The sequence below is a fragment of the Malurus melanocephalus genome, unplaced genomic scaffold (genome assembly GCF_030028575.1).
Source record: "Malurus melanocephalus ecotype Western Australia unplaced genomic scaffold, MMel_1.1 scaffold_48, whole genome shotgun sequence".
Lineage (NCBI taxonomy): Eukaryota > Metazoa > Chordata > Aves > Passeriformes > Maluridae > Malurus > Malurus melanocephalus.
The window spans coordinates 2,087,887-2,100,349 of NW_026623280.1; the positions used below are offsets into that span (position 1 = coordinate 2,087,887).

Sequence of the window (12,463 nt, forward strand, 5' to 3'; positions counted from 1 at the left end):
TTTTTTTTTTAATTGCTTTTTTATCTTCAGCAACTTCAACATGTAATGATCTCCAGTGACTACTGTGTGCTTTTGACCTTACGTATTGTGAATAAACACTGGGCTGGCCTGTAACTTCATTATTTATAAAAGAGAGGGACTTGCAGTCATTTATGTAAGAAATAAAAAATTGGACTGACTGCTAGGCAACTTGCAAAATCTTCCCTTTCAGTTAGTGCAAGCCAGACACATTAAAAGTGTTTTCTTTTAAAGCTTAAAGAGCTTTTCAGAAGCTTTAGTAAGACCTCTCCACACAGGAGTTGTACATTGACCCACAGAAATGAAATGCAGCCATGGCAGAGAATGTGCTGGTGACTGAGATGTCCTGTGTATGCAACTCCTTAGGCTGAGGCATTCCAAAGCTAATAATGTAATAGACAGCTTTGCTTCAAAATAGTGATTTTGCTACCTTAAAACTTGTCCAAAATGGTGGATTTTCTCAAGCACTAGAACACCTTTCTCATGTGGGAGATATCCCTCTGACAAAAATCACACCAAAATTATGCATTGCTATCAGCCAGTATAATTTTGTGAGTCCTAAGTCAACACCATAAGAACTCAGCAGCTGCCATTGGAGAAGCTTCACGTAACTATAACCAATGTCTTTGCAACTCCCAGAGAGATCAAAGGCTYGCCAAAACTAAAGGGAAAACTTAACTTGTATCTCCTTTATTTCATCTAGAAGGTTTCATTTAATTTCTGAATGCAATGTATGAAATTCTGCTCTCAGTTCAATGGTACATACTGAACTCTCAGTTCAGTGGTCATTATACCGATCGCAAGAGAGCAATCTTAAATTTACATTCAAGTTACTGAAAGCAAGCTCTAATCCAGAAACTTCATCTATTGTTTCTATTAGTGGATATTCTGGCAGAAAATAGTCTGGGGCTATACTTACCAAGATCACTGGAACAAACATCTTTTATTAATGCATGTTTAGCAGGTTTTAAAATATTCATAGTTATGTATATTGTTGTTATCCGGCATGGGCAGGTTAGACTTTAAAAAATGCATGGAATCAGTTACTAGTGTCACAATCATGTAAATGGAAGTATTTGAAAATTCTTTACTGCATTTTTTCTTGCATTAAAAATACCCCAAACCTACTAATTTGTATATTAAGACATTTCATTGTCAGATACAACAGATTTTTATGGCAGCATTTGCTAATTTTTCCTTAATAGTTCCTCATATCCTGCTATTTTACTAGATATTTATCATAAATAAAATATAATACACAGATATTGTGAAATCATCAACTTGTATTACCAGAACTCTACTGCCTTTAAAAGTGGATGTGTTGGTTTACATCTATTGCTGTCAAGTGTATGKGCACACAGACACACACACACGGATATATTTCATGCCTACAGATACTTTATGCTTTGGTGAAGCCAAAAGGACATATCTTCACTGAATAAAATTCAATAAGAACATGTATAGGCACATCTATTTCAACAGAGTAAGAGAGATGGGAAATTTCTGCTGTTAAATTGTACTTTAAAAAGTCAAAGTCTGTTGGTTAGCAGAGTCAGGAATTAGGTATATTTCTGCAACAAACTGTCAGTATGGGCAGTTTCACAAGAAACATGTTGAAACCTTGACAAAAATACTGCTTAGACCCAATGACAATCATTCAGTCTTAAGTARCTGAGCTGAATATCCTTTCACAGGTGGCAGCTCTCCACAATGACAGCACAGAGTACTCTGTCAYCACTGAAAGTTGGATTTGKTTTKTTTTTTTTTTTTAATAACAAGGGTTGTTGGATACTGGGGATACATCAGCATGTTTTCTTTAGCAGTATTGATACAAATGGAGGAGAACATTTTAAGGAAAATCACTGCCCTTGGAGACATGGAGTTTATAAGTGAACTATAGAAGTTTGTTTTAAGCTAAGGAATAAGATGCAATATCACAGCTGAAGAGGCAASTTGTTTGCCAATCTCAAAATATTTTAATTGCATAAACACTGGCAGAAGCATACTATTTTCATTTTCTTGTTCTTAAGCTTCTTTTGGCAATATCTCCATTCCACACTAACTTAAGGCATATTTGCAGCCAGGTTTTGCAAAGGGTAGCATTTCATGCTAATTCACAAAGACCATCCAAGTTCTATGCAGCAGGTGACCTACATTTGTATTCAAGAAGACTATATAGGAATGCATCTCCTATGTAGGTTTTCCACCCTATCCCTAACTCCTCAAAAGAGAATTTTAAAATCGTGCTCCTACTACTCTGCACAAAAATGATTTTTATATTAATAACAGGTGATGCCTTTTAAATGTACTTATGTCCTGCTTGTATGTGAAAAGAAGCTATGAACTATCAGACCAGTGCTAAATAATTATTCAATTTGAACAAAACAGTCGTAAGAGAATGGTTGCATTTTTACTATGAATAACAAATTTACAAGTTCAACAACATTGTATCCACTTGTCTCAGCAAACAAAGTAATGAATTAACTGACCCTCACCAAGGATTTCTAAAGGTAGAAAACACAGCTCTGGTATCTAACAACCAAGTTCAGAACTTACACGTATGTACAGGTAGTGTGTTCATAGAAGCATTAATACCTTTGGAGCTTAAATTAATTTAACAGATAAATTTCTGTTAAAAGTCCTGAGCATCATTTGCTCAGYTTCAAATAAAAAATTATTTACATTTGTGGGAAAACATGTTTTCTGCTCAGTGTTTTCTCAACATTTAGAGAAGGAACTAAAATGAAGCTGAGTCACCAGCACTGAATATTTGTTAAACCAATACTAGTTATTTTGCTACCCTGTTCAAGAAAACAAAGAGCTCAGTTTCATTAAAATAAATTTTTAAAAAAGGCTGGAAATTGCATGTTTTCTATTTATTATGAACAATAAACTCAAATTTTGTCATAGTTTTCTGCTTACATATTTAATCAGCAAAATCCTATCTCAACTAAGTGGCTGTACCTACACACTGACAGCTGTTTTGCTAAATCAAAGGACTGTTGAACAAATTGTGGAGAGTGAGTCTGCACAACGTAGAACTATCAAGTGACGGGATTGACAGTGACAAACGCGATTTCAGACCAGTAGGTCACCATTTTGAATTAACAAAGATCACTGGGAATGAAAAGTTCTGTGGTGGCTTGAGTATTCTCAACACAGAGATGAGACAACTGTCATATACTATTAACTTCAACTTATTTCCTCTGATATGACTGAAATCAGAATCAAGTCCCTGAATACAAAGGAAGACCACTTACAAAGCTGTAAGAGATACACTTACCAGTGTATCTCAGACTAACCATATACTGCTGGATGGATCTCATACATAGAAATAAGGTACTGCTTCACAAAATATATACATAAATATGTATATTWTTTCATGAAAATATAAGACAACAGATAGGTGATCCTTCAGGAGTTTTTACCTCAAGTTAATATTAGGGAAGGAAATACATTACTGCTATATAACCGAAAAAGCAAGATAAATTATGCACAATGGCAGCTGGACTGTTATTTATATTTTCTGCTAGAGGGAGTTAAATAAGATCTGACTGCTTACTGTCCTCTGCTGTAGTCATTGAAGTCCAGTTGCTGTAAGCATTGCCATAAYCATTGGAGGCAACCACTCTCATCTCATACTCAGTGTAGGGCTGCAGGTCCCCGACCCTRTGCTGTAACGAAGCAGTCGGGCTGGGCAACAAACTGCAAAGAAAAATAGCAYGAGTTACCTCAGAACACATCCCAGCACACCAAGAAAGACTAAAACATTACAACTTGTAACAAGACCAGCCACCCTAAAGGTGAGCCATGTTCAAAGCAAGGGGGCTTTTCTTGCTCAGCAGCGGATGGTGGCCTTGCTAYGCTCCGCGTACTCTAAAATGTCACCAGCAGAACGCCTCCGCCGCATCTGGAGTCGGTAGCTGGGCGCGCCTGGGGCGTTGTTGCGAACTGGTGTAGACCAGACAACCTGAAGACTGGTCGGAGTGGCAGATGAAAGCCTTGGAGGCATCACGCCATCTGGAGCTGTTGAAAAACATGGATGAATTAGAGCAGAGAAAACCATGGAGAACATATGCCGCGTGGAAACAAAATGCTCCATATACTGGAAAAACTGTTCCTCAGGATCAACAGTAATGTTAACATGGTCCATTTAGTTTAACATTTTCACTACTGAACAATGCTGATTCTTAATTTTCTTCTTTCCAATACGTGAATATCATCTTGCTCAAAGCAAACCTCCAAACACCAAAAGTAATTCAGAAGCAACATATTTTCTACCACCTGTTCAAATATTATCTACTTCTCCCTGTGCCCAGCTCTGCCACCCTGACAAGCTCAGGAAATGCTCACAGAAACATTACCAAGCATGAGCAAAATTGATCAGACTTTTTATCATTCAGATACTTTCTCAGCCTTATAAATTAATAAAGATTTAAAAAGAAAACAGCAGAAATTTTAAGTTAAGAACATCTTTAGTCAGAAATCAAAATAGATCCACTGAAGTCTCAATCTCTAGCCCACTGTTTTGTTAAGGAAATTAATTTTTATGAAGTCCAAGGAACTGCAGATCAAAATGTGTCAGTAATGATTCCACCAATGACCTTTAACTGCCGCAAATTTCACTGCATGTAGTAAAAAGAACTATGCCAATAGTTCTCTTTCCATGCCAATAGTAAACCTGTGAGTTTATGGCTTTGTTTTTTTTTTTTTGTTTGTTTGTTTTTTAACAAGAAATCAATCTGCTGAAGAAACTTTCTGTATTTAAACACATCTGCAATTTTTATATATAACACATATCTGTAGCCATAGCTCTGTAGCTCTTTTCTAGAGTTAAAACACTGGAAAGTTACTGCCTTTGTCATTTAAACTCTTGTATAATAGTTTTTCTTTTCATGGTCCAGTAGTTACCATTCGCTTTTTTCCTTTGGTCTTTCAAACAGAAATTTTTTCATTGCTGTTATTTTCTTGTCTCTATTGGAAAAAGAACAGTTTCATAGATCTGTAACTTAAAGTGTAGTTGTAAGCCTCAGGGCCTAAGTTGTAAGTTTTAAGATGAGCAAACTGTAATTTACAGTAAGTTTTATGGTTTTCATTTACCACTTGTGTATATGAGGTGGTTACTAAGAGGRAAGAAACAGACTTTGTGGTGCAGTGAGTCATTGTCCCCCTGAWACAGGTGAAAGGATGCATCAACTCTGAAAAAGCAAAGCATCAGTCACATATAGCAGTCTTCATTTGTACTGATGTATACATTAACAGATGTGTGAACTAGCATCTGATATTTTTATTCAGATTATACATGCTCATGTCTGGGGAACTTCAGCATTTTTCATCTCCAGATCCAACCAGTGTTAGAGAGCACACACAACACATGTCCTGTTCCAACCTAAGAGACTTGGTCCCTTTACATTAAATTCAAGGTCTGTCAGTTCTCATATAAAACTTTTACTTAAAGCTGGCTTCTGCGGTACTGGAGTTATTACCAGGTATTTTACTTCTGACAGCTGGCCCCTAGCCCTGAAGCCCTCCTGGGTGTTTTTCAGGACAAGATGAAGTAGAACAGAATCTTCAACTTTCCYCACTCTCTTCTGCTCTTCTCTGTCACTGTGAAAAAGAAAACATATAATCTGGGGACTGGAGCCAGCCTGGCTGCCTTTGGATGTTTCTTCCTGCTGTATCTCCATCTACCCAAGAAGATTCCAGTAAATCCAAGTAAAATTGAAAATCTTCCTGTTTCCAAATCCAGATCTCTGAAATTAACGCAATTCATGGTCTGTAAATCTGATGCCGACATCTTCAAGGCCAATCCAGAGCTTGTGAGCATCTCACCTCAGAGGGAAAAAGACGGCTGCTTTAACTTAAACAGCCCCTACATCTGTCCAGTCAGGCCATCAAAAACAAACATCTGCACACCAAATGTCTCTGCACATGAAGTTCACTTTCACAGTAACATAGAGAACATATACATTTATCTCATTTAACATTGTTTTGTTTAGTACCAACAGAAGCAGTGTTAGACTTAAGTTGTGCARTAAGAGGTTTTAAAACTCATGGATGTAAAGTACAATACTCAGATAATCATAAATTGTTTCTGCATCTTTCATAGGGTGATTCCTGAGGTTGTCTGCAGGCAAACTGAGCCAGCACATGAAAGATGATGCAATTAAWGTAAAAATTTTTAGTTGAGGGTTTTTAAGTGTTTTCCTAAGCCGACAATAATGGAAAGAGTCAATATCCCTTCAAAGCAGGGTACTACTGCATTTGAACTCAACTGTCTGCAGCTTAAAATGCACCAGTTTTTTAAGCTCACACAGAAATTCCAAACAGCAAAAAAAAGCTACATCTCAAAATGAATCTAATTAGCTGACCTAGTAATTTAGGCAGGAGGTCAAAGTTCACATTATTGAGGAGACAGTGTGAGGCAACTCACTGAGGAAGCAAAAGCATTGAATTTATTTGCAGTTCTGTCAGGACACATCACTTCACCTTTGTCTTTCATTTACCAATCTGTTAAATGGAGATAATAATACTTATCCTTCTTTGTAAAGCTCTCGGAGATCCACAAAGTAAAAGCTCCGATTAAGCTTTATGTATGTAGAGAGGTGGTTATTACAGCGATACAGGAATGTTCATCAAAAAACAAAGATGTAGCTGTTTAAATGTCAATAACAATTCCACAGTGTGGATGTTATTTTAGTGGCGTAGGTAATCTCAGCTAAATGTTCAAATCTCTTCTACCAACAAAAGCACAGCACGGGGAAGAGTAGAAAATTTGGACAAATCTCTACCGTGAAAGTCGACTGACCTGCAGAACAAGCCAAGYCCACTACTTTCAATCCAACATGTTAGAATATACAGCAACTGTATTTATCAGAAAGGTTTCCTGTAGCCCACAGAGAATTTCCTCTGCTATGCACTAGTGAGTGCTCTCCAAAGAAATGGGGTAGGGGGGCAGGAGGGTACAGCAAATAAATTGTCAAGTCTCTGCTGAGTCATAATGAGAAAGGTGCTCTATTAAACTAATCACGATTTGCTCATTAAAACTGCAGAACACTTACCCCCCAAAATGGTAATTCTAATTTGCACACAAAACATCCTCTGCCTATTTCAAGCATTCCTCATCACCAAGGTCTTCAGTGTAACATTTCCCCCAGCTTAACCCTTTTTTATCCAATCCATATTCTCGAGAGACTCCTTACTACCCAAGTAATAACTGGCAACAAGCAATAATTCTACTGCGAATTTCTCAACAGAAGAGCCATGTATCTATCAGCTTGATATATCGTCTTTAAGATGCAGTATTGCTCAAAAACTCCCCTCGAGCTTTAATATGACCCTCAGGGGGCAAGCACTCCACTTGCAACCTACTGAATCAACATCTAGCCCAGTAAATCCTCACTTAGCAGGGCAGAAAGTCATGCTTTGTATATGAAGAGACTACAAAGGTAGAATACAATATTAAATCAGGTGTCAATTCAAATCAAATAATTAATAAACAGTTCCACAAAACAATAAAAACTAAAGACTGTTTCAAGATGACAATGATATATTATGTTCCAGRTATTCAGGTATATGCAGACGGATTGGAAAGATCTGATCCCTCTTCAGCCAATAATGTGCTAAGCAGCGTTTGAAAAGTATTTCAACTTTTTGTCTCAATTTCTTTATCTTATACAACATATGCAATAATATTTAGCTTTGTAAGTATTTGTTTACTTTAGGACAGCAAGTACTGTGTGAAATGATTATGCTTAAGTATTTATTCCATGTTGAAAGCTTTTTTTTGTTTTTGAGATGTATTCATTATATTTATCATAAGGATTTATCTGAAATGTAAATTTTCTGAAAGTAGGTGACGGAGTAGAACTACAAAAAGGTGAACTACTATTAGGACAATAAATTATTATTTCATTATAAAAATGTCTGCACTATTAATCTTTCATAAGAAGAAGAAAAGCCAGTGGGGTTGATTACAACTCACACCAACTTTGAAGTGAAGTGTCACCACACTGAACAGTGATCAGATACACTGAMCCCAAAATATCTGTAATATCTCCAGACAGGCAGCTAGAACAGTTTTGAGTTTGCCTATGTAACTCTACAATTTGCCACAACTCCATATACAAAACATTTAGCATTTGCATCTTATCAAAATGTATTTCACACACATGAAATGTGTATGAAAATGATAACTGCAAATGATAACTGCAGGTATTTAACTATTGGTGAGGAGGAAAATAGGCTCTCCACCATTTGTACCAAAACAGCAAGGAAAAGTTCCAGTCTGACTGCCTTTAGATGRGTGTCTCACTCTGTCATGACTGTTCTTCCTCTTTTCCAGGTTCATTTCAAAAACCCCATTTCTTTATCTCATTGYGGTGCTTGTTTAGGTACTCCTGATTCATTTTCTATTTTAGGTGCCCATACTGAGATCATCTCATTTATGGCACTTTTTATRGCAATATGTTCCGCACGTTGACATTTGTTTCTTTTATTTTCTCAGGCATGCCTGTTATCTATTGGTTTGCTCAGTCCAAATAACTCCAGTCRTTGCACCCCCCATAATTCTCCACTTGGGCACGCGTTTTAGTTTCGTTTCAGAGAAAGACAGGCCATGATGCTGGGCCATATGTCATCACTAGAACAGCATGCTAGTTATAAACCGTTATCTCTCGGCAAAGCAGAAGATTGCTTTGTTTTTGTTTCTTATCTTCACACAAGCTTCAGTGAAGTTTACTCTGGTTTGGATTTTAACTCTTTCCCCATTATTTCTCCTTCTCAGCGTATAGTGAATATAAGCAGTTCTTGATTTTTTTCATTTACTATATATGTGCAACCATGTTGTTTTTCACACTCTCAGTGACTAGAGAATACACAGAATACTCCTGAATATTCTTTCTAATTTTATAATTACACTGATGGATGTTTTCAGTTACAGATACAGTGCCATCTAATAATACTTACACCAAGGACAACGCACCCTTATTCAACACACATCCTTGCACTTTGCAATGTAAAATGTGAAAGGTTCATGGTGGCCCCCTTGCTTTCCCCTCTCTGCCACATTTGTCTTGGGAAGAAAGGAAGCTGTGTTTTGGGAAAAAGCAAGTARGGAGACACGAAGGAATAGCTTAAAGCCTTCATAAACTTCTGAGTAAATCCAAACTTGTTCACACCTCATGTTAGCGAAATCTTCTTTTCAGAAGTATAACATAAACATGGTACAGAGATATCTCGTTCTCACTTCATAGTTTATCCTGTTTTACATCTCTGCTCTGTGCTGTAATAGTAATTTTATTTGAAAAGGAGTGGCTTTGTAAATCTATTTACTTTTAGAATTAATCTTCAATGTTACTTGTGATTGTATCACACACAACTATTCAGAAAAATAAAAATGTTTGGAAAAAAAAAAAACCTAGAATTTATCTAGACTGAGTATGTAAGCTCCAACTGCAGATTTTTCTACACTTGCATTATTTGGTATTCTAAGCTGTAGAGCATAATTTTAGTACAGCCCTAAAAATCAACTCAGGTKTTACTCCATGACCTGCAGACCTGGAGTTTAAGACAATTTTCTTTTGAAATCCCAAAGCAGGCTTACTTATTCTCAYTAATATTGTTCTAAGGAAAAAAACAAAAAAACAAAAAACAAACCAACAAAATAATCACACCTTCCCCTCCTTTGAAGGAACTTTTATTCATGTACAACTTCAACACCTGCAACCTGGGCATGGTCTCAAGTGAAAATAYGTGTWAGAGATGCTCCTTTCCTAAATGTTRTATTTTACTRAGGTCAACATTATAAAAGAATCTTACAGATTTGTCACCTTCTTACATAAGAAGTAACCTGCCTTCCTTCCTCATGTTAGGTAGAAAKTTGTCTGTCTTACTCAGCAAGAACTTTACTAAACTCCCAAAGCTACAAAAGAATGCCAATAAGCAATTAGCTGAATGATTAATTATTTTAATACCTGTAAAAAGGACATTGGCTAGAATTTATAATTGCTCAGTAAAACTARTTATTCCTCAGACTGTTTAAAAGGAAGGCTGGCCAATAACTGTCATATTACAAAATTAATCTTTAAAAAAATACTATGAGGAAAAACCATAAGGAATGGTAYTACAAAATCAGGCAGAATCTGCAATTAAACAAACAGCTCTTGTTACTTCTTTGAAACCRAACAGTTCTTAGATAGTTCGGGAAATCCAGAAGCTTCCCAAAAGCAACAACAAAAACAATCAAATTATATCACTGATGGTTGGGAAAAGACCAGGGAAGAAAGTTTAAACTTATGCAGCTAAAAGAACAATAAGGAATAGACATACAGGAATCTTCAACTTTGCATACATTTTGCAAAGAAAATGTTTCCCAGGACACACATCTCTGGGAAATAGATACACAGCAACAGGATTAAACTTCTGCAAGAAAATTTTCAAATCTCCATCARACTTAACAAATGTTTACCGGAAATGAGAAAATTTATTGTTTTGAGGAAAGAAGATGGCACAAACTGATATCCTAATTGACTATTTTTCAGCCTAATAATTCTCTGAAGGGATTCTAACATCATAAAATAAGAAAGAAGAAAAAAGGAAAAGGCACAGAGGTGGTAATGTTACAAGAAGCATATGCTTTGGCCTGAAGCATAATGTGTTAAAAATTAGTTTTTAATATTCATTTATCCTATGACTGAAAGAAAAAAAAATAACATAGGATACTCAAAACAAAACACAAAAAAAAAAAAAAAATCCACTTGAGCAAGTCAACATGGCTTCTGCAAATGAGTATTATCTATATAAGGATGTCGAGCACTGGAACAGACTGTCCAGGGAAGAGGTGGAGTCACCATCCCAGGAGGAATTTAAAAGGTGTGCAGATGTGGTGCTTAGGGACATGGATTAGTGGGGGACCAGGTCATGTCAGGGTAATGGCTGGYCTTGGTGATCTTAAAGGTCTTTTCCAACCTAGATGATTCTGTGATTCTATACCTCCACCCAATGTGGCAAAAAAACCTAGGAAAMTACAGCAACTTCAACTGAACACTAAAATGAAAATGAGACTGGACACATACACTGTAAAACATGTGAATGTTCTCATTAAATAAGAAGTCTTATTAAATAYGACTGCACTCCTGAAGTATGAATGTGCTGGTGGACTGTTAAAGACTGTGAAAGAACAGTCTACCCCGCTGGTAGAAAACTCCAGTGTTCCCAAATGTGCATTTTGACAGATGCCTCAGTTTATGTATCCCTGTATGTACAGACTGGAGAACAATGCAAGGCTGCAAATAAATTAGCTCTGCAATAAGATTACCTGTAGTTATTTTTAATCCATAAATTTCTCTGCAGTTCATAATGGATGGTATGAAATATTACCATTACTGATGGAAACCAAGCTTGAGAGTGCCCATAAAYAGCAAATGGATCTGACAAGATGACAGATTAGCTGGTGTTAGGGAGCCACGACGCACAGTGGGTGCTGCAGTCTTATTATATCTTGAATATCCTTCAGGTATCTGTGAAATCCAGGTCATTGGGCTATCTTTGGGCCAGGAAACAACTGCAGCCAAAACAGATTCCCTCCCTCTCAAATTCCTTTTYCTTCCAGAAAGAGACGGAAAAGAGGTTCCTCAAAGTTTCTGCTCCTAATAATCGAGGCAACACAGAACTGGCTTTAGTCCACAGCTACTACTACTTAACTCTTTATGAYGTATACGGTGATCACAAAAAGACTTTGACTCCTTGTCAAAATGAGTCAAAAAYTCTAACTTTACAGACTGGGAGTCTTGTCTTTGCTTGCAAGAAATGTTGTTCACCTAAAGACAATTGAAGTCATGATGGCAGAATACCGAGTACATAATGCTTTGAAAATTTACTTCTTAAGGTTCTATCAGGTGTCTTCTAAAATTTTGCTCCCTGGAAGTCTGTTTCAGTAGCAACCATATTCTCACAAATGGAAGATTCAAAAAAAACCCCAAATAACCAAAAACAACCAAAAAACCAAAAAAACAAAAAAACAAACCAACCCCGTAACAAACCATACACTACTTTACTCCAATCTTCACACTATTAAAAAGCATATTATCCCTTCCTGTTCATCTGAATTGGACAAGGCTGAAAACAAAAATATCAAAGCAACAATATCTRTTAAGTAGAGACTCTGGTTTGTGTGGCATCTTAACCTGCTTCTCAATTCACTCTATGGCMTTCAAAGAATATAGACTTTGAAGTAGCCTCTACTCTCTAGTTTTCTGTTGTAAAGTATGGTATATGTCAGATTCAGACAAAATACCAAAAATTACTGTATATTTTATTAAAACCCTATTTTTATTCTCTCTCTCTCTCTTTTTAACAAAAGTCTAATTTAGTTGTTGTTCCCTTAGGTACAAGGTACACAGTTCATAATTCATTTGATATAAAATGTCAATTTAGATTTTTGCAC

General features: G+C 36.4%; 1 protein-coding gene across 2 annotated transcripts in view; it reads right to left on the reverse strand.

Annotated features, from left to right (window-relative positions):
* Positions 1-12,463, reverse strand: part of USH2A (usherin) — a 367,630-nt gene that overhangs the window by 132,515 nt on the left and 222,652 nt on the right. For both annotated transcript variants that reach the window (XM_057365137.1, XM_057365136.1), the window contains 2 exons: positions 3,894-4,044; positions 3,581-3,723 (listed from right to left, as the gene is read on the reverse strand). In XM_057365137.1, the coding sequence (XP_057221120.1) occupies positions 3,581-3,723; positions 3,894-4,044 (294 nt within the window). The remainder of the gene's footprint in view (positions 1-3,580; positions 3,724-3,893; positions 4,045-12,463) is intronic.